Source organism: Emys orbicularis, chromosome 3 (assembly GCF_028017835.1).
Source record: "Emys orbicularis isolate rEmyOrb1 chromosome 3, rEmyOrb1.hap1, whole genome shotgun sequence".
NCBI classification, from domain to species: Eukaryota; Metazoa; Chordata; order Testudines; family Emydidae; genus Emys; species Emys orbicularis.
Genome location: NC_088685.1, coordinates 92674618 through 92697773, shown reverse-complemented (window position 1 = coordinate 92697773; position 23156 = coordinate 92674618). Strand labels below are relative to the sequence as shown.

General features: G+C 42.0%; 1 protein-coding gene across 1 annotated transcript in view; it reads right to left on the bottom strand.

The window, feature by feature from the left end:
• The window catches only part of DCBLD1 (discoidin, CUB and LCCL domain containing 1), a 72285-nt gene that overhangs the window by 45737 nt on the left and 3392 nt on the right, over positions 1-23156 (bottom strand). Inside the window, exon 2 of the mRNA XM_065401423.1 lies at positions 1212-1424. Coding sequence (XP_065257495.1) covers positions 1212-1424 — 213 coding nt within the window. The remainder of the gene's footprint in view (positions 1-1211; positions 1425-23156) is intronic.

The window sequence follows — 23156 nt, the reverse complement described above, 5'->3', positions numbered from 1 at the left end:
TTAAATGGCGGCGCAGACCCCTTTGGACATCTTAAACATAGTCTGCAGACCCCCCAAGGGTCCGAGGATCACAGGTTGAAAACCACTGCTCTACTCCAACCCATCAGTAATTTCCAATGTTGCACATACTGGTGAGGAAACAGTACAGATAATTCTTCAACCAACAATCCTTATTTTATGTAAAATCTTATCTAATAATAAGAGCTTTTATGTGTAGTATCTGTTCATTCTAGTTACACACACCTTCATCGGAATAAAAAGCAGTGACTTTTGTAAGTGGTCACACTGACATGAAAGGTAATTTACCTCCTACAGGATGAACGGGTGGAAAGGTTCAACATCAACTACAGTTTTGAAAAGTTGATATGGGGGAGGCATGGGGTATCCCCAGAGAGGATCCTAGCTCTTCTGAATAAGCAGTTTTAACGTATCTATTCAGGATACATAACAACTTAACTTCTAGTCCAGTTATTTTACCTCAGTGAAAGCTGGCCGAGCATTTGCCATTTCTGCTTTCATGAAAGTTTGGGTACTAAAGCTTATGAGTTAGCAAAATCTATTGTTAATTAAGGTTTGTTCCAGTCCTAACTCCTTCTCTAGTCCAGTCTTTCCTTCCTAAGTCCCCTGCCAACTGCAGGCTTCCCTGGGCACCTTCTCCTAGCTTCAGGCTTTCCTTTACCACAATGCAGTAAAAATGTACCCTACCTAGCCACAGGTATGAGAGCCTTTGAGACTTGTTGCAGAGCGATCAGTTACAATTGGTATCTCAGTTCTGTTTAGTGAAGTAGCGAAGCATTTCATTTTAATTGTATTGCTGCTATACACAACAAGGGTGTAGCAGAGAAATAGCAGAGACTGATCAGTTAGCATTTGCAATGCCTAACCCTTTATGCTTTCAATATAAAGTTCATAATTGTTAAATTTCACATATTTGGGGCTAAAACTGTCAGTGAACATGCTAGTACTTGTTGCACATTCACTTTGGCCAGGCAGTTGTATAGTATGTACAGAATGGTCATATTTCTATGTTTCTTACAATATGTGAGACACCAACCACTTTACACGCTTGAGAACAGAATACTCTAGTATGCAGGAAGATTTTTCTGATAAGGAAACAAGGTAACAATTCCCATACTTTTCCTCTGATCACAAATCAATTAAAACCCACAATCTTTTAACAATTTATGATCTTACCCATTTTTCATACATACCATATATTGTTGAATAGCTAAGAATGGTAAGGTAGTTAGATTCACATTTTTGGGATTCAATATCTAAGTCTCCAATTTTTAAGATCAGTCGTTTTCCCTGAGGTATTTGAATTTTCTTTTCACAAACTGTATAGTTGGGGTAAGTCCCAGGATAGTTCTTGGATGACAAAGTGCCACTGTCTTGATACACCACCATGTGTCCACATCCATCCCCTGTTTGCAGTGGAAGGGGTGAGAGAGAAAAGAAAAAACAACATATATAAGGCTTCAATAGTCACTCACCAGTTTCAAAAATAAAGCATTTTATTTTGTATTACTCCTCCTCAGCTTAGTCACCATTATACAGAAGTCCTTGTAAATTTAAAATTGATGGAGTCACAGCATCTTTCTTTTAAAACAAGAAGGGGACATGGGGGAGAATGTGGTTGCTGTGTATCAAGATACCAAGATCTGTAGAAACTACTGTTTCAAGTTTGAAGGAATCACATACAGATGAATTTATTCTGATTTTCTATTTTAGGGCCAAATCCTGCTGAGAATGCAAGCACATAATGTAGCATCTGGCTATCATGATTTCGCCATCAATATTTTTCTCCCAGTTACCACTGCATGTTTCAGAGAAATACAATACACAGTATTGCTGGGGGAGAAGGAAGTTGGACTGTATGTGAAAGCACAGAGAATTTAACCCCACACTACCCCATCACTATTATAGTCAAGTTTATTCTCTTCTCTCCTCTTATCCAATGTGCACACAGAAAACACACACCCTGAGTGGGCAATGGAGCAAAGGCACTACAGGATGGTTTAGAGCCACTGATGGTGCACAACTGTCAGTTACAGCATTAGGTATGACAACTGGAAAGTTCAAATGAAAATTCAAGCCACCTCTGTTAGAATGGGCGGGACAGAGATTGAATAGAGAAAGCATTAGTTGAAAGAAAGGAAGCATCGGTATAGAAAAGAGACTCAGATTACTAAGGAAGCAATACACTGTGTGAATAAGAGTAAGTGTACCAGTAGTTTGAAGTTTATATTTTTAAAAGCCTTAAGCAAACACATGCCTCTGGGTTTCACAGTGAAATCAGTGGAACTTCTTGAGTAAGTAAAGTTACTCACATGCCTAAGTGCTTGCAGGGTCAGGTCCTCGGATTTTAAGCTCTTGGGGGCATAGATAGTCTTTATCTTTGTATCTAGTACAGTATTTTTCACATTATCAGTGCTAAAATAATGACTACTACTATCACTGTTAACAAACAAACAATAATTATTCAGAATGGCTGGGGATTCTCACACTGTAATTATCCAGAAGTTTACATTGGGTTACTTTGGTCAAACAGTCATGCCCCCTTGTTTTAAACTACTAGAGAAAAATACTTAACTCATTTGGGTGAAATGGCAAATAAAAATGAAGCGCTGGTGAAGGTGTGATACGTTGGCAACAAAAAAGGTGATATAATTTGCAAAGACAAGCTCCAACCTGTCAAACTTTTACACAATACTGTATAATTACACTGTCATCATTCAATGCATCACACACACACTTTTCACAGAAAGCAGCACTTATTTTAAAGCTTTATCATCATTACTAGCTTGTGTTGTTTGGAAAAAGATGAACAGAAAGTGAAAATTCAGACTCCTACCACTATAAAACCAAATTCCATTAAAATGCAATTCTAATCCCTACTGTTCACACGATTGGAAAACACACACACTAAAAAGTCCCTTTGTTATCGTGGCTCTATTTACTTTTGATGTTACAGGCAAATGGTAAGGATAAACAACAATTGAGGTTTTTGAGCAGGTTGTTGCCGTTAGTGGTGCTACCCCTGCCTAGCAATAATAAATATAGCTATCACTTGGTAGCAACATCTATTGGTAAGCACAGCCTTGTCTACAAGCAGAAGTTGCACTGATGTAGAATTTATTAGTACAATCAAAAAAGCTATTTTGGAAGAGAACATTCACACTATATGTCATTTATAACAGTCATACTACAATGCTTGTGTCCACACAGCAGCACGGTGTTACGGATAAAGGTGCGATGCACTGTGGTTAGATATCCCAGTGTCCTCCATTACAGTTACCAAGATATAGTTAAATATTGACTTGAACCTGGCTTCATGCACATAAATCCATTGGCAGAATCAGAGGATTGGTATGCAACTAGTCCTCAGTGAGGTGTATTGCCATTATCAGATTTGAAATAATTTGGTTTTAATTAGATTTGACCATTTAAATTCATTTCATAGGTGTGCAAAAATAATCACTTAATGTTAAAAGCCATGTACTTCTATAGATTATGTGCTTAAGATTATCTTAGTGTTCAATACACATGCCAGTGCACCTAAAGAATGTCAATATACCCCAGAGCCAGGAATTGTCAAAATTCCATTGGTTTAGTTAGTGGAGATTTTAAGTTCTGACTGCTGAAAAGCTCTGGGATTCTGTTTCCCTTTTCTTTGTTTCTTTAAAAATAAATAAAACAAAACAAAACAAAAATTGAGGAAATTAAATGCAAAAAGTTGAACAAATACAACTTAATGTTGTGGAGCACAAATCACTAAAACTCAAGAAACATAAAAGGTCCCAATAACATCAAATTGCTCTTGGCTCTACTGGGTTACATGCTGACCTGTGTTATACTGCAGTAAATCAGAGGGCCTCTATGGTGAAAAATGCATCAGGCGACCTGAGGGGAAGGAAAACCTACCACAGCGATGCAAGGTATTGGCAACTCCACTTTACCTTTGGATCTAGAACCAACAGAACTCAGAAAGCAAGGGCCAGGGGACAATGGGGCTTCACCAATTCATTAAATCTCCTAGACAGTTTCTCTTGGCAGGACTTGTCATGGTTACTGGACTAGCTGCACCTCTGACCTCTTTCTTGTGTATCTGAATCCACCCTTTCAGGTCTCTGGCTTCGTGTCTTGACCTATCCTGGGTGAAATTCCACAATTCTCTGAGTGGGCTCTGGGCTACAGTTCCTGGTGTATCAACTGTGCTTATCCGCAAGTCTAACTGAGTTCAGCCCCCATGGTCCTTTCCTTTGGGAGTCTGGGACAAAATGGTTTAGATCATGCTCAGACAGCTATCTTAAACTATTGTTTATTTTCACAGTAGGAACAAACATTTAGAGAAAAAGGATTTTAAAAACAAGAGTCTACCCATGTCTATCTTACCTATATGGTTATCATACCTTGACGGTAAACTAAGCAGGCCTAATGTCTTCGGAGATGCTCATTGTTGGACAGTGAATGGGATGGCCTGTGCTCTGGGGTGGCACCAAGCAGTCTCTCTGTCAGGTGCTTGGCTGGCGGGCTCTCGTTCATGTTTTCAGGGTCTAACTGATCACCGTATGTGGAGTTGGGAAACAATTTTCCCCCAGGTCCGGCTGGCAGCAACCTTGTTTTTTCCCCCACCTTCCTCTGTGGCGTGTGGGTGCAGGTCACTTGCCAAGATTAACTGGGTGTCTCTCACTTAATCATTTCTGTGCCATTGCAGGAGCCTCTGCCAGTGGTGCACCTTGGTCCCGCCTATTCTCTGCCTGTAGCACATTAGTCTAGTCTCTCGTGGGCTGCAATACTTGGATTCAGTTGTGGTGGTGGTGAAAACCTTGAAAATGTGACAAAGAGCACCTAGAATATTCAGAAACCAGAAGACAGAGAACCTAAAACTAGAGCTGGTCAAAAATTGGGGGTTTCTGCACAAAGTTTACACAAAAACAACGAAATGTTGTACTTGTATAAGTTGTAAAATTTTGATCTTCAGTGGAAATATTTCAGCAAAACACCAAAATCTGCTTTGGAAATGCTGCTTCTTTGCCTCATGGGAGTTGTAGTTTGGTGTCTCTTGCTCACAATCTCCTCTGTAAGCCAGGCTCCCTGCTTGGACTGCATCTCTTATAGTGTTCATGGTCTCCCCTCTTGGAGAGAAAAGGCAACTCATCATGGGAGACCCTGGCCCTACGGCGTTATGGGAGATATCCATCTGGGAAGCCCACTGGAGGAGAATGGGGATATGATGCAACCAAACTACAACTCCCATGAAGTTCCACAGCAGCAAAATATTTAAGCTTTCGGGCACTGGGTTTTTTTAAATGAAAACTGTGGAAAGTAGATACAGTCTGAAAAAAAAAAAAATGTTTTTCGAAGGGAAATTATTTTTTTCAAGAAGTTTTGATGAAAATTTTTTGAGTAGCCCCACACAAACCATTTTATTTAAATCTCATGATTGTCATTGCTAACCATCATGCAAAATGAGCCATTACTTTGACAGAACCTTGCATTCCCATGCTGCCAACTATTACAACCTGGCCCAGTACTATTCTATGGTCACCAGTCTGTTGTGAGATGACTCAGTCATTGGCTCCCATATACTTCCAAGCTATCTGGGTCTGGGGAGAGTCCAGACACTGGTTCTAACTCTTCATCTGAGCCCTTCTTTGAGATATGGGGTGCCACAACCATCTGCTCTTGACTCTAAAATCAGCATCCTAGACCACCTGAGCCTCCCAGTCACTTACTTGCTCCTCTGGAGCTCTACCTAGGCTGAGGACACTCTGGCCTTCTAGTTTAACCCCTTTACGGAAAACAAGGCAGGAAAGCAAGGTGCACAGGCTTAGTGAAGCAATTTCTTTACCACAGAAACTTCATTAGTAAAACCATTTGTTACGAGTCTTTGAAAATAACAAGAGTCCTGAGTCACAGTCTGAGCTCACTCCTTTCTGCGAGTTCAAGGTTTGTCAGTGTTTCAGGCTGGGAAGAGTCCTTTTCTGTCTCTCTGGGGGCAGTGGGGTAGACCCACAAAACCCGGAAAAAATAAGCGGAAGGCAGGGTTCGTGTCAAAAAACACCATTACGGGTCTCAAAAAAAAAAAAGGGGGGGGTGCCCACGAGAGAATTGGAAAAACCTGTGGGCCACAACTGCCTAAAAACACCAGCCCGACTGCCCCTAAACGAGCCAAAAATTGCTTGTTTTGAGCAGACTGGTGATGATGGATGGTCCTGCTCAGAGTAGCGCCACACTCTTAAGGAGAGTCTCTGTCTCTTTGTCATGTGCTCCACTGAGACGTTCCAGCTTCATCCCTCAGTCATGCATGCTCCCACCCCCTGCATGACCAGGTCAAAAAAACATTATTCCATGGGGATGGGCTCGTAGCTGAAAGCCATTCAAAGTTGATGGCTTCTCAGGGATGGTCCTTCAATGAAGTGGCAAGCACCTCTCCTGGGCAGGGCACTGTCTGAAATGCAATGCAATGTTCTGGCCACACATAATACAAAATGTAGTTCATAAATCGATAGAGACATATTCCATTCTGTCACACTAACTTCATACAATAGTGGAAAAAAAATAATATAGCCAGAATTTGCTTCCCTTGAAGACCTTGTCTGCACATTAATCCTGGGGGACAAAATTCATTTTCTCCACAGATTTTTTTTCTCCGCAGAAAATACATTCTGCCGGAGAGGCACTGCAATTATGCCTTTCGCCCACCAGGGGCTGCTGTAGTGCCAGAACAGAGGGCAGCCAGCTCACCAGCCAATAGAGGAGGAGAGGCTGCATTCATCACAGCATCCTGCCCTCAATGTCAGGTGAGGAGGCAGGGGATTGGAGGGAGGAGTAGAGACAGAGCTGGGCATATGGGGCTGTGGGGGGGTCATCACAGACTGGGGGGGTCAGAAGGGCTAGTGGGGGGGCACAGACTGGGGAGGGCGCTGAATGGGAGTGGGTGTGCAGGGCCACATGAGGACGGGGGGGTGCAGGGCCGCATGGTGATGGGGGGAGGTGGCTGAGTGGGGGTGCAGGGCCGCATGGTGAGGGGGCAGATGTGCCTGACTGAATGGGAGAGGCTAAGGGTTAGCTAGGATCTGCATGGAGGAGGAGGGCTTCCAACTCCCTAACAATCCCTCTCTCCACCCCAAAACCTGTTCCAAAACCTGTCCTTCTCTTAGCCACACACAACCCTATCCAAGTTCACTCCCAGGCTCCTTCTCAGCAATTACTTCCCTCTCCCTCAGCTCCTCCATTACAACGACTCCCCCAAACCTTTGCACTGCTTCTGAGGCATGCTGGAAATACATTTCCGTATTGTAGTTTAAATGAATTATTAGTCAAAGTTCTGTATTAATATGCCTAGTAAGCAAACTATTTGTCAAAAACATTTCCTGAATCTTTTTTTTTTTGGTCTGCATTGTTACAGACATACTTGTTGACAGGTACTTTGAAATAAATTACCAAAATAATTGAAGCCAGTGTGATTATATTGGGTTATTTTGACAAAATATACAGAATTTTAAAATATTGTGCGCAGAATTTTTATATTTTTTGGTGCAGAATTCCCCCAGGAGTAGCACATGCAAAATAAATACATCTACTTCAGCAACGGCCAGCAACAGTGCAACTGCACCCATGAAAGCATCTGCATAAGCACTAGCACACCCTTGGTTCAGCTGTCTGCAACCACCATGTCAAAGCAGGTTTTCATGACAAAGTGATAGAAATGCCCAAGTTCTGTCTTCACCAGTAGCTTAGTGATTGTGCAACTGTACTGTTGCTGAAATATGACTTTTCTGGTGTCACACAGGTAGAGGAGTGATCTCTGAGGGATCCAGGATCTAAATTGTTTAAAATTTTATAGAATGCACCACAACCTAACCTTCTCATTACCTCCTAATGACCTCATATACATATTGAAAAGGAAGGGTAACAATAGAGCCCAAGATACCACTGAACACTACATTTGCTCACAACCAGACTCCATTACATCATTTGGCACTACAAAACTGGAGTCCTGCTGAGGGCTTGCTGTCCAGGGAGTTGGGATGAGATCACTCATTTACAAAAAGGCAGCGTTTGGAAAACTCAAACAGCTGGTGCTGGACCTTCAGCTGGTGCAAACTCACCTACCTCCACTGACTTCGATGGAATGCCATTTACACCAGGTGAGGATCTGGCCCAGGGAGTCCAATATGTGAAAAAAAGTGTATAAATTTGTAATGCATGATCTGCCCAATGACAGGCAACTTTTAGGAATCCAGCTCTACAGTCTCCATGGTAGCATGGCTCCAACCTCCTTCACAAAATCCGAGAGTTTCACTGCTGATCTTATTTTTTTTATTAAAAATGTTCCTAACTAAAAAATGAAAATTAAGGCAAGTATAATATCATTAGAGAGAGCATCGGGTAAGTGATTAATGACCTCTAAATTAGTATAATTTCATAGATCCTCTTTTAAAAGGGGAAGCCTTTGCTTTGCAACATGCTGTGAAAGGAAAAATAAATTGCTTGTAATGTATTTTCTTTGAATTGTATCCACACATATTTGGCTGTATTCGGTTCTCAGGAAACATTTTAACCCACATGCTCCAACAGCTCCTCACAGCAATCACTTAGCTGCCAAAGCAAAGAACAGGCAGCAGCTTGGTGGAGGAGAAACAAAGGATTATTGTAGTGTATTGTTTTGTCAGACCAAACTGTTTACTTACTGATATATCAAAAGGAAGAAATAGGAGCAGGAAGTCAAACAAACTAGAAGGTACTTTCCCCCTTTTCTCGGACATTATTTACTGTAACCTCCCTCTTTGAGTAGTAAGGAGAAAGCGGCAAATGATCCTAAATTAGTTCCACGGCAGAAGCACAATAAATGACCAATTTTTACCAAGAGTCTAGCTGAAATAGTCTTTCAAACCAGTCTGAAGCTTATTTAAGTAGAGCCAATGTAGCACCATGACATTCACATTTTAGGTATCTGTTACAGGCCTAGCTTTCTTTTCCATTCCATCTCACAAACAGAGCTCAGTAGATGCCCCAATTAGAACAACTCCTGATGGGCCATATATGAAGTCATCAAGGTAAACTTGGCCACCACTACCAAGTAGCTAAGAAAGACAGTCTACCACTTTTAAGCTCCCCATTTAGTAAAATAAAGACATGCTCTGTATTCCCAAGATGCTCTCCATGGATTATTTTAAAATTCAACAGTTTAAAAAATTATCTCTATACCCAGACACACAAAAGTCTCAATTCCTCCACAGTGACCTAAACAACATTGTTTTTGTCAGCTTGCCATGGACATCTGCAGAGCCTCCACCATGCCAAAAATCCCCTCTCCTGTGAAAAAGCCCTGGGATAGAGGTAAAAACTACAGTGATAAAGTTTTTGTTTACTTAGATTTTCCCCTTCTAAAACTTAAAAAAAAAGCAGTAATTTTTTAAAGGATTAAATTGTCCCACTTATAAGAAATTACATTTCTTTAAAGTGGAAAGGGAGTGGAGAACAGGGGATTAACTTTACACCTGGTGTTCAGATTTGCAGTTTTAAAAAGCCTTACGATTCATCTTATTTACACTAACTCATATTCAAATCTGAAGTCCTAACATTATAACCCATGGGATTTTGTACCCATAACAGATTTGGAGTGAATGACCCTTAGTCAAAAACTATATGGACAGGAAGTGTCACTTCCACATACACATGCTAAGGACATTCTCTATTTGCAGGCATCCTCCTGCCCACTTAGAAAGGGGAGAATGCCATCAGTGGCACTGTCTCCAGCTGACCAGCTTCATTTATGTATGGAAATCAAGAAGTGAAACAATTCAGCTCACAGCAGAAGCCTGGCAGCTAGGGAAAAGTCAGCCAGCAGAGCCAGGAGCTGTCCATGCAGACAGCTTTTGCCCCTGTGAATCATTCCCCCGGGAGGGAGAGTCCTCACCCCCAAGCCTCAGCTTGCTTTAAGGGACAACTTATAAAAGACACTTCAAGGGGCACCTCCAAGTTTCCCTGCTCTTCTTCCAGGGGATGCTCACAGGTCTGCCTTTGCTCTTCAAAGTCACCATCTAGGCCAACGTCCTCTATAAAAGAAAAACACTAAGGGAAAAGTGGTTTTTTTATTCATTGTCCCCAGGGCTAATAGTTACAGCCAAATTTATTATTAGAAAGATGCCCCTTTCAACACTGGTATTTGTCCTATACGTACTGCAGTCATGAGCTTGTGAGACAAAACTTGTGTCTGACATCAAGTGAATTCTCTTTTTAAATCACTACAACAGAAGCTGAGAAAGCAGCTTTTATTAGCACTTTGATTTTACAAATACAACATAAACCTTGTTGTTATAACATAAATCAGACAGTTACAATGATTAAGACAAGGTCTTATCTGGTACTTCAGTCATATAGGCAACAACCTTATAACAAAAGGTGAATACGTGCCATTTTAAGTTAGTTGTGACAACAGAGAACACATTCCCTTTGTCAAAGCAAGTTACACAATCCCCTATGCAAGATCCCAAAGACATGCCTCACCAACTGACTCAGGATAAAACTAATGGAATCATGACAAGAGCAATAGCTGCCATTAGCCACCCCAGACACAAATTCCTGTTTCTCCTTTCCCTGGGTCAGCATATCTTGGAGCAGTCAGTCCTCTTCAGGCTAATTACAGTCATCCTTCGACAGTAATAAATGCTTCCCTGCATACTGCAGTTTAAATGGAAAGCTGAATGGTTCAAATGCAAAGATGGTCAAAGCTGTAAGGTAGGTTTCTGAATTGGAGCATTGTGGACAAACTGGAAACACCTTTCTTCAGTATTTGTACGATAGCTTTCATGGCACCCATTGTTGTGGGATCTTAAAAGAATATGAGACATTCCTTCTTATGGCTATCATGGCTATGTCTGGGAGCTATTGGATGTTGCAGACATTTTTAATTTAAAAAAATTAAAGTAGAGCATCAATGACTACTCCTACAGCATCAAAATCAACATTATAGTGCTTCATATGAAATGCACATTTCTTAAAGCTTTCACTTGCCCACTCTTTTCTGCTCTGATAGGAGATAGTATGAGAAACTTGAAGCCAAAAGGAATTTGCAAATGCTGTGAAAGGGGTAACAGAATGGAATGTTTCATGCAACTTTCTCTGTGGTATTGCTACTGTGATTCCATAGATTTCCTTTTATTTTTTCTGAATTTATTGGCCATCGATGTTACCAACTGACCTCTTGCTTTCATGTTACGGAACACGGCATATAGGAAAGTCTGAGAAGTTCTCGCTTCACTTTTCTTGAGTTTGGATACACCTCAGTTAAGTCATAATCCTTTATTTTATTTTTACAAGAAAACATAGGGACTTAATTTTCTGAAGTCACCAGGGGTCTGATTTTCACAGTGTGGGTGCTCAGCACTTTCTGAAAATCAGGGTCCTTTAAAGTGTCTTAAATTTTGTAACCAAAAACCTGTCCCACCCAAAATTACTGGTCACCTTTGAAAAATTAAGTAATAGATTTTTAAAGCCAGAAGGGGCCATCATCATCATCTAGCCTCACCTCCTGCAAAACAGGCCATGAAACCTCACTCAGTAATTTCTGCATCAAGCTTCTAACATCTGGTTGGAGCTATAGCAGTGGTCTCCAACCTTTTTAAGCACAAGATCACTTTTTGAAAGTAAGTGCAACACAGGATCTACCCTGCCCCTTCCCCGAGGTCCTGCCCCCCTCACTCCAACCCCCCACCCTCCATCGCTCGCTCTCCCCTATCCTCACTCACTTTCACCATGCTAGGGGCAGGGTGTTGGGGTGCAGGCTCTGGACTGGGGCCGAGGGGTTCAGAATGTCGGAGGAGGCTCCGGCCTGGGGCAGGGGTGCAGGAGGGGGTGAAGTGTGCAAGCTTTGGGAGGAAGTTTGGGTGCAGGAGGGAGTTTGGGGTGCAAGGGATTTGGTGCTGGCTCCAGGGGGGGGGGGACTAAGAGATGGGGCAGCGGTTTGGGGTGCAGGAGGCAGTTTGGGGTGCTGGCTCCAGGAGGGGGCTCAGGCCTGGGGCAGAGGGTTGGGGTGTGGGAGGGGTGCGGGCTCCCACTGGGCAGCGCTTACCTTATGCGGCTCCCGGGGGGCGGTGCAGCAGGGCTAAGGCAGACTCCTTGCCTGCCCCGTGACACTCCCGAAAGCTGCTGGCATGTCCTTGCAGGAGGGAACGTTGCTCCGCATACTGCCCCTCCCTGTAGGCACCGCCCCTGCAGCTCCCATTGGCCGCAGTTCCCCGTTCTTGGCCAATGGGAGCTGTGGGGGGCAGTGCCTACAGGCAGGAGCAATGCATAGAGACCCCGCCCCTCCACTATGCAGGGATGTGCTGGCCACTTCCGGGAGCTGCGTGGGGACAGGGCACGCAGGGAGCCTGCCTTAGCCCTGCTGTGCCGCCGGACTTTTAGCGGCCGGAGACTACGATCGACTGGCAGAGGTTCCGCGAGCGGCCAGCCGATTGCGATCTACTGATTGGTGACCACTGAACTACAGGGTACCTTTTAGAAAACTATCGAGCCTGGTTTTAAAGAATTCAAGTGACAGAAAATTCACCTTCTGCCTAGGTAAACTGTTCCAATGGTTAATTATCCACACCGCTAAAACACTTGTACTTTATTTCTAGTCTGAATTTGTCTCCCACAATCCTGCCTGGAAATTAAAGTAAAATACCCTGGTGGAAAAAAAATTCCAAAATCAGCACACCCACCCATACACTCACATTGGCCTTTTTAAGATGACATATGAACGTTGATCAGAAGTCTGAGCAGCAAGAAAGTCTTTGTAAGACAGACACCCATAATGGGAGAGGGGGAAAAAGAAAATGGCCAGTGGAAGTAAAGAGGGCAAATCAGAACCCGGAAGCATAACAAACTTTAATAAACACAGAACTGGTAGGTAAGGTCCTATGGAAAGAAAACCTAAGGGATAAAGGAGTTCAGGAGAGCTGACAGTTTCCCAAAGGGACAATACTAAAGGCACAACGGCAAAGCATCCTGATGCAAAGGAAAGATAGCAGAAGGCCAACATGGCTCCACCAGCAGCTCTTTAATGACCTGAAAATCAAAAAGGAATCCAACAAAAAGTTGAAACATGGACAGTTTGCTAAGGATGAATACAACAGAACAGTGCAAGCATGCAGAGACAAAATCAGAAAGGTTAAGGCACAAAATGAGTTACACTTGACAAGGGACATAAAGGGCAATAGGAAGAGGTTCTGTAAATACATTAGGAGCAAGAGAAAAGTGAAGGAAAGCTAATAATTGATGACAGGTGTTTAATGCCTATTTTGTTTCAGTCTTCACTAAAAAGGGTAATTGCGACCAGATGCTTAAACAAAATTAACAACAAGGGGGAAGGAACACAATCCAGAATAGAGAAAAAACAGGTTAAAGAATATTCAGGTAAGTTAGATGTATTCAAGTCAGCAGGGCCTGATGAAATTCACCCGAGGGTACTCAAGGAAATAGGCGAAGCAAATCTTAAAACAGTTTGCAATTATCTTTGAGAATTCATGAAGGACAGGTGAAGTCCCAGAGGACTGGAGAAGGGCAAACATAGTACCTATCTTTAAAAAGGAGAATAAATAGTTCCTGGGGAATTATAAACAAGTCAGCCTAACTTCGATACCTTGAAAGATACTGTAACAAATTTTTAAACAATCAATAAGCACCTAGAAGATAAACAGAATAATTAATAGACAACATGGATTTGTCAAGAACAAATCATGCCAGATCAATAAATCTTGCCTAGTTTTCTTCTTTGACAGGGTTACTGGCATAGTGGATGGGAGGAGGCAGTAGACGTAACATATCTTGATTTTAATAATGCTTTTGACACCAACCCACATGACATTCTCATAAGCAAACTAGGGAAACACAGTCTCGATCAGATCACTATAAGATGGGTGCACAACTGGTTGAAAGACCATACTCAGTTATCAATGGTTTGCTGTCAAACTGGGACAACACATGCAATGGGGTCCTGCTGGGACCTGTCCTGGTTCTGGTACTATTCAACACATTTTCATTAATAACCTGGATAATGGAGTGGACAGTATGCTTATAAAAATCTGAAAATTACACAATGCTGGGAAAGAGTTGCAAGCCCTTTTGAGGACCGGATTAGAATTCAGAAGGACCTTGACAAATTGGAGAACTGGTCTGAATTCAACAAGATAAAATTCAATAAAGATAAGTGAGGTACTTTGCATTTAGGAAGGGAAAAAAAAAAAAAAATCACACAAAACTACAAAATGGAGCATTATGGCTAGCTGGTAGTACAACAATGGGATGCAGTTGCAAAAAAGGCTAATAAAATTCTGGGGTGTATTAATAGGAGTGTTGTAAGTAAGGGCTAGTTTACACTAGACATGCTACAGTGGCTCAGCTGCACCGATGCACCTGCGCCGCTGTAATGCGTCTGGTGAAGACGCTCTATGCCAACGGGAGTCAGCTCTCCCACTGGCATTAATAAATCCACCTCCATGATAGGCGGTACCCTATGTCGGCGGGAGAAGCTCTCCCACTGATGTAGCACTATCCACACTGGCGCTTAGCTCAGGGTAACTTACACCACTGGGGGGTGTTACCTAGCAGCTCTGTGTTCTTGGGGAACCAGGGCACAGTACCCAGCCTGACTCACGAAAGACCTTCCCCCCTCAGCCTCTGCTTGAATCAAAACCGATCAGAAGAAAGACTTACAAAAAGCAATGAAAAGGCGGTGGGAGACACACCTAAACCCCTGGAATAAGGATGACAGGATTAGGGAAACTCCCCTAGCCTCATTTACATCGAAGATGGAACAAGGAGGCATCTCCATTAGCATACAGAATGGAGAACAGAGATTCCAAGGCAAGAACCAGCATGGAACTTCCAACACAAAGGCCCTTTAACACCCTGTAACTTTAGCTTGGAAAACTGATTTGGTCTGAACATTCCCAGATTTACTGTGAAGGCAAAAAGAACACTTCTGCGTAGTCTGAAATACATTCATTTAAAGGACATTAAAAATTACCCTGACATGAAACGGTCTTCTCTGATGTTTGTCTCTCTAGTTAAGTCTTCCTGAAAAGTTGTGTGGTTTGAAGAAATTATGCAAAGTTATTTTTGTTGTTGTTGTAATAGATAGTTTGGGGCCCAATCCTGTTCCTACTGAATTCAATGGAAAGTGTTTTTGTTCGCTTGTTTGAAGTTTGTGCAAAGTTTTCTGATTTGACAAGTTGTGTCATGGGAGAGCATTCAATAAGAGCATAACTGTAACAAAGCTAGTCTTGAACCTAAGCCTTTACAGACTCAAGCTAGTGCTTACAACACCCACTAACTCTCAAATACCTACAAATGATGGTGTTATTTCCTTTTAGTATCTTTTCAATAGTTTATCACTGATCAAAACTAATTGTACATGTTTATCTTCCATACAGAGGCAGTCTTATTCTCCTCCAATTACACAATATGTGGAAAAGTATGATTTTATTAAATTGTGTATATTGCCTTAAAGGTGGCCATCTGTAAAACAAAATCCCTATCCTAAGAACATTACGAGTTAAACTGGGTGGGGAAAAAGTTAGTGTTGTGACCTAAAAGGGGAAGGGACAATCAGAGTCATAGACTTTAAGGTCAGAAGGTACCATCATGATCATCTAGTCTGATCTCCTGCATATTGCAGACCACAGAACCTCACCCACCCACTCCTGTAATAGACCCCTAATCTCTGGCTGAGTTACTGAAGTCCTCAAATCATGATTTAAAGACTTCAAGTTACAGAGAATCCACCATTTACACTAGTTTAAACCTGCAAATGATCCATGCCCCATGCTGCAGAGGAAGGCAAAAAAATCCCCTGGGTCTCTGTTAATCTGACCTGGGGGGAAATTCCTTCCCGACCCCAAATATCATGACCAGTTAGACCCTGAGCATGTGAGCAAGACCCACCAGCCAGACACCTGGGAAAAAATTCTCTGTAGTAACTCAGAGCCCTCCCCATCTAGTGTCCCATCACCGGCCGTTGGAGATATTTGCTGCTATCAGTTGCAGATCAGCTACATGCCATTGTAGGCAGTCTCATCACACCATCCCCCCCATAAACCTATCAAGCTCAGTCTTGAAGCCAGTTAGGTTTTTTGCCCCCACTACTCCCCTTGGAAGGCTGCTCCAGAATTCCACTCCTCTGATGGTTAGAAACCTTCATCTAATTTCAAACCTAAACTTGTTGATGGCCAGTTTATATCCATTTGTTCTTGTGTCAACATTGGTACTTAACTTAAATAATTCCTCTCCCTCCCTGGTATTTATCCCGCCGATGTATATATAGAGAGCAATCATATCTCCCCTCAGGCTTCATTTGGTTAGGCTAAACAAGCCAAGCTCTTTGAGTCTCCTCTCGTAAGGTAGGTTTTCCATTCCTCCGATCATCTTAGTAGCCCTTCTCTGCACCTGTTCCAGTTTGAATTCATCTTTCTTAAACCTGGGAGACCACAACTGCACACAGTAGTCCAGATAAGGTCTCACCAGTGCCTTGTATAATGGTACTAACACTTCCCTGTCTCTATTGGAAATACCTTGCCTGATACATGCCAGGACTGCATTAACCTTTTTCACAGCCTCATCACATTGGCAGCTCATAGTCATCCCGTGAGCAACCAATACACCCAGGTCTTTCTCCTCCTTTGTCATTTCCAACTGATACATCCCCATTTTATAGCAAAAATTCTTGTTGTTAGTCCTTAAGTGCATGACCATACACATTGCACTATTAAATTTCATCAGATTTCTATTACTCCAGTTTACACGGTCATCCAGATAATCTTGTACGATATTCCGGTCCTCCTCCATATTGACACTACAGCCCAACTGTGTGTCATCCAGAAATTTTATTAGCACACTCCCACTTTTTGTGACAAGGTCAGTAATAAAAATGTTAAATAAGATTGGTCCCAAGACCGATCCCTCAGGAACTCCACTAATAACCTCCTTCCAGCCTGACAGTTCACCTTTCATTATGACCCGTTGTAATCTCCCCTTTAACCAGTTCCTTATCCACCTTTCAATTCTCATATTAATCTCTACCTTGTCCAATTTAACTAATTATTTCCCATGTGGAACTGTATCAAATGCCTTACTAAAATGCAAGTATATTATTAGATCTACAATATTTCCTTTGTCTAAAAAAATCAGTTATCTTTTCAAAGAAGATCAGGTTGGTCTGGTATGATCTATCTTTTGTAAAGCCATGTTGTATTTTATCCCAATTACTGTTCAAATTTATGTCCTTAACTACTTCCTCTTTCAAAATTTGTTCCAAGACCTTGCATACAATTGTCAAATAAACAGGCCTGTAGTTTCCCAGATCACTTTTCTTCTCCTTTAAATATAGGAACTATTAGCATTTTCTCTAGTCATATGATACGACCCCCATGTTTACAGATTCATTAAAAATCCTTGCTATTGGGCTTGCAATATCATGTGCCAGTTCCTTTAATATTCTTGGATGGAGACTATCCAGGATGCCCTCCGATTTAGTCCCATTAAGCTGTTTGAGTTTGACTTCCACCTCGGATGTGGAGATTTCTACCTCCATATTCTCGTTCCCATTAGCCACCCTGCCACTACCTCTAAGCTCTTCATTAGCCTCATTAAAAACTGAGGCAAAGAATTTGTTTAGGTGGTGGGCCATGCCTCGATTATCTTTAATCTCCACCCCATCCTTAGTGGTTAGCAGTGCCACTTCTTCTTTCCTTGTTTTCTTCTTATTTATACGGCTATAGAACCCTTTACTATTGGCTTTCATTCCCTTTGCAAGGTCCAACTCTGCTTGGCTATTGGCATTTCTCACTTTATCCCTACACTTTCTCAGGTTTTGAGAAAGCATCCGGGGAGATGGGACAACACTCTTGGTTACAATAATCTGAATAACCATGTTGAGTAGCTTCTTTGGAGCGTCTATGTTTTTGCTTTACAACACTATCTTGTCAGGCATAGGGATGACAATGGGGAATGCTGAAGTGGAGATTAATTGCATATTACTAGCTGCAAAAAAGTAAAGTTTAAAGAAAAATCTGAAGAAGGAGTAAGTGAAGTCGCTAGGTGCACAAGTTCAGGGAGGCCGTTTGAGGGATACAAAATGGCATGAAAAAAGATGTGGAACTGCAGGAGGAAGAAGCAGCCAAAAGATGCATGAAGGTGAGTAGAATTGAAGTGAAGGGTGTAGGGCTGAATAGTAGGAGACCAAAGCAGACTTGTAGGCAGTGTTGAAGCAAGAAGAAGCTGAAGATGAAGAACCTGAATGAGACATGGAAGAAGACAGAAAGCCTCTAGAGTGTAATGAAGAAGGGAGTCACAGGATCATATCAGCTGGTGAGGAAGATTATTTTTACTGAGACCAGGTGGGTGAGGTAATATTTTTTATTAGACCAACTTCTGTTGGTGAGAGACAAGCTTTTGCGCTACATAGAGATCTTCTTCAAGCCTGAGAAAGGTCCTGAGGCCAGGTCTACGCTACACACTTACTTCAGTATAACTACATCACTCAGGGGTGTGAAAAAGCCACTTGTTGTATATCCGAAGGACAGAACAGGTCGTGCTGGTGGGGGAGTGGCACTATATGTGAAAGAAAGCGTAGAATCAAATGAAGTAAAAATCATAAATGAACCAAACACTATCCATAGAGATTCTATGGTACAAATTCCATGCTCTAATACTAAGAATATAGCAGTAGGGATATATTACCCACTGTCTGACCAGTATGGCGATAGGGACTGTGAAATGCTCCGGGAGATTAGAGAGGCTATAAAAATAAAAAACTAAATAATAACGGGGGATTTCAACTATCCCCATATTGGTTGGGTACATGTCACCTCAGGATGGGATGCAGACAAAGTTTCTTGATACCTTAAATGTCTGCTTCTTTGAACAGCTAGTCCTGGAACCCACAAGAGGAGAGACAATTCTTGATTTAGTCCTAAGTGGAGCACAGGATCTGGTCCAAGAGGCGAATATAGCTAAACCGCTTGGTAATAGTGACCATAATATAATTAAATTTAACATCCTTGTAGCGGGGAAAACACCACAGTGGCCAAACACTGTAGCATTTAATTTCAGAAAGGGGAACTACACAAAAATGAGGAAGTTAGTTAAACTGAAATTAGAAGGTACAGTGCCAAAAGTGAAATCCCTGCAAACTGCATGGAAACTTTTTAAAGACACCATAAAAGAGGCTCAACTTAAATGTATACCCCAAATTAAAAAACATAGTAAGAGAACCAAAAAACTGACACCATGGCTAAACAACAAAGTAAAAGAAGCAGTGAGAGACAAAAAAGCATCCTTTAAAAAGTGGAAGTTAAATCCTAGTGACGAAAATAGAAAGGAGCATAAACTCTAGCAAATAAAGTGTAAACATATAATTAGGAAGGCCAAAAAAGAATTTGAAGAAAAGCTAGCCAAAGACTCAAAAAGTAATAGCAAACTTTTTTTTTTAAGTACATCAGAAGCAAGAAGCCTCCTAAACAACCAGTGGGCCCACTGGACGATCGAGATGCTAAAGGAGCACTCATGGACGATAAGACCATTGCAGAGAAACTAAATGAATTCTTTGCATCGGTCTTCATGGCTGAGGATGTGATGGAGATTCCCAAACCTAAGCCATTCTTTTTAGGTGACAAATCTGAGGAACTGTTCCAGATTGAGGTGTCATTAGAGGAGGTTTTGGAACAAATTGATAAACTAAACAGTAATATGTCACCAGGACCAGATGGTATTCACCCAAGAGTTCTGAAGGAACTCAAATGTGAAATTGCAGAACTACTAACTGTGGTTTGTAACCTATCATTTAAATCAGCTTCTGTACCAATTGATTGGAGGATAACTAATGACATGCCAATTTTTTTTAAATGGGCTCCAGAGATGATCCCCACAATTACAGGCTGATAAGCCTGACTTCAGTACTGGGCAAACTGGTTGAAACTATACAAAATTTTCAGACGCATATATGAACATAATTTGTTGGGAAAGAGTCAACATATTTTTGTAAAGGGAAATCATACCTTACCAATCTACTAGAATTCTTTGAGGGGGTCAACAAGCATGTGGACAAGGGGGGGGGGGGGGGGGAAATCCAGTGGATATAGTGTACTTAGATTTTCAGAAAGCCTTTGACAAGGTCCCTCACCAAAGGCTCTTAAGCAAAGTAAGCTGTCACGGGATAAGAGGGAAGGTCCTCTCATGGATTGGTAACTGGTTAAAAGATAGGGAATAAATGGTCAGTTATCAGAATGGAGAGAGGTAAATAGTGGTGTCCCCCAGGGGTCTGTACTGGGACCAGTCCTATTCAACATATTCATAAATGATCTGGAAAAGGGGGTAAATAGTGAGGTGGCAAAATTTGCAGATGATACAAAACTACTCAAGATAGTTAAGTCCCAAGCAGATTACGAAGAGCTACAAAAGGATCTCTCAAAACTGGGCGACTGGGCAATAAAATGGCAGATGAAATTCAATGTTGATGAATACAAAGTAATGCACATTGGAAAACATAATCCCAACTATACATATAAAATGATGGAGTCTAAATTAGCTGTTACTACTCAAGAAAGAGATCTTGGAGTCATTGTGGATAGTTCTCTGAAAACATCCACTCAATGTGCAGCGGCAGTCAAAAAGCGAACAGAATGTTAGGAATCATTAAGAAAAGGATAGATAATAAGACAGAAAATATCATATTGCCTCTATGGTACGTCCACATCTTGAATACTGCGTGCAGATGTGGTTGCCCCATCTCAAAAAAAAGATATATTGGAATTGGAAAAGGTTCAGAAAAGGGCAACAGAAATTATTGGGAGTATGGAACGGCTGTCATATGAGGAGAGATTAATAAGACTGGGACTTTTCAGCTTGGAAAAGAGATGACTAAGGGGGAATATGATAGAGGTCTATAAAATCATGACTGGTGTGGAGAAAGTAAATAAGAAAGTGTTATTTACTCCTCATAACACAAGAACTAGGGGCCACCAAATGAAATTAATAGGTACCAGGTTTAAAACAAACAAAAGGAAGTATTTTTTCACACCATGCACAGTCAACCTGTGGAACCCTTGCCAGAGGATGTTGTGAAGGCCAAGACTATGACAAGATTCAAAAAGAACTAAACAAGTTCATGGAGGATAGGTCTGTGATGTTGCACTCCATATGCTTTATGGAAATATGCTTATGAATATGACATAACTGGAATATGCTTTACGCTAAATACCCCTTGTATGGTGTCATTAGAAAGCTTGTAATCTACTAAGTGTGTTCGTCCTATTTGTTTGCATGTATTATTTCTATATCTGGAGTTAGGAAAATAAGATATAAATAATGTAAACATATTAAGTGGAGGCCATTAAGGGTGCTCCATAAACAATCAGTTGTAAATGGCCTTAGTTACTTGAAAGTAGTTACCTGTGTACGTGTGGGCCAGCCTAGGGGGAATGGAGACTAGGGGTCTTACAGTGACATGTGACCATGTCACCCGATAATGAAATCCATCTTATTTCTGCTACTTTTCCATTTAGAAGGAGGGGTGGGGACCCAGAGAGACAAAAGATTCTCGCCCTGTGCTAAAGCTATAAAAGTGGTTAGAGCAGGACAAAAGGGGCTGAGAAAACCCCTTCTTACCACCTGAGATGTCTTCTGAATCTAACAAAGACTGTACTGGGGAAAGGACTGGGCCCAAACTAGGAAGGAGTCTAGTCTGTGAAAGAAGCTTATTAGACCATCTCTGAGGGTGAGATATTACCTGTAATCAATTTCTTAATGTATTAGGCTTAGACTTGCGTGTTTTTGCTTTATTTTGCTTGGTGACTTACTTTGTCTGTTATTACTTGAAACCACTTAAATCCTACTTTTTACACTTAATAAAATCACTTTTGTTTCTTAATAAACCCAGAGTAAGTGATTAATACCTGGGGGAGCAAACAGCTCTGCATCTCTCTCTATCAGTGTTCTAGAGGGCGGACAATTTATGAATTTACCCTGTATAAGCTTTATACAGAGTAAAACAGATTTATTTGTGGTTTGGATCCCATTGGGGGCTGGGTGTCTGGGTGCTAGAGACAGGTATCCTGCTGAGCAGTTTTTAGTTGAAGTCTGAAGCTCTGGGGGTGTGGCCCAGACCTGGGTCTGTGTTTCAGCAGGCTAGCGTGTCTGTCTCAACAAGGCAGGGTTCAGGAGTCCCAAGCTGGCAGGGAAAACGGGCTCAGAGGTAATTTCAGCACGTCAGGTGACACTCCCAAGAGGATCTCTGTGACGGAATCCATCACAAGGTCCATCAATGGTTATTAGCCAGAATGGGCAGGGATGGTCTCCCTAGCCTGTTTCCCAGAAGCTGGGAATGGGCGATAGGGGATGGATCACTTGATGATTACCTGTTCTGTTCATTCCCTCTGGGGCACCTGGCATTGGCCACTTTCAGAAGGCAGGATACTGGGCTAGATGGACCTTTGGTCTGACCCAGCATGGCCATTCTTATGTTCTGTAGTGACCTTAACATCCCATGTAGACAGTGCTAGGACGGTGGGAGAGCTTCTCCACCTCTCCATCTCACGGAGGTGGAGTAACTAAGCCGACAGGAGAGCTCTCTCCCATTGGCTTAGAGCGTCTTCATCAAAGCGCAACAGTGGTGCAGCTGCATCAGATGCAGCGTTTGCAGGGTCCTGAGAGTGACTCATCTAAATACAAGATTGAACAGATAGTTTAGCTTTAGTAGTTAGCACGTATTCTAAGGGACCATTCAAAGTGAAGTGGCCCATTAACACCCCTGTAGTCACAGGACAAAAAGGGGAGTTAGTGTTAGTTTGCTGAGGCATTTTGTATAGAATTAAGGGAAGTCAGGTGAGAAGCAGTGTGGGATAAAGGAGGTTGAAGTGGTAGTCAAGTTGGGAGATGGCTCTGATATGGGCCATGGGTTTTGCAGGGAGAATGGAGAGGAAGGATGGATGGATTTTGGAGCTACTGAACAGGAAGGAACTGATGAGAAGGCCTGGGGGGGGGGGGGGGCAGATACAGTATTTATCATCCAGAGACTGATGCTTGTTTTTTTGTAAGGCCCTACCAATAAGACTCAGCTCTATCTCTACTCTCAGCTGCATTTACCAGGTCTGGGGCCCATTGTGCTA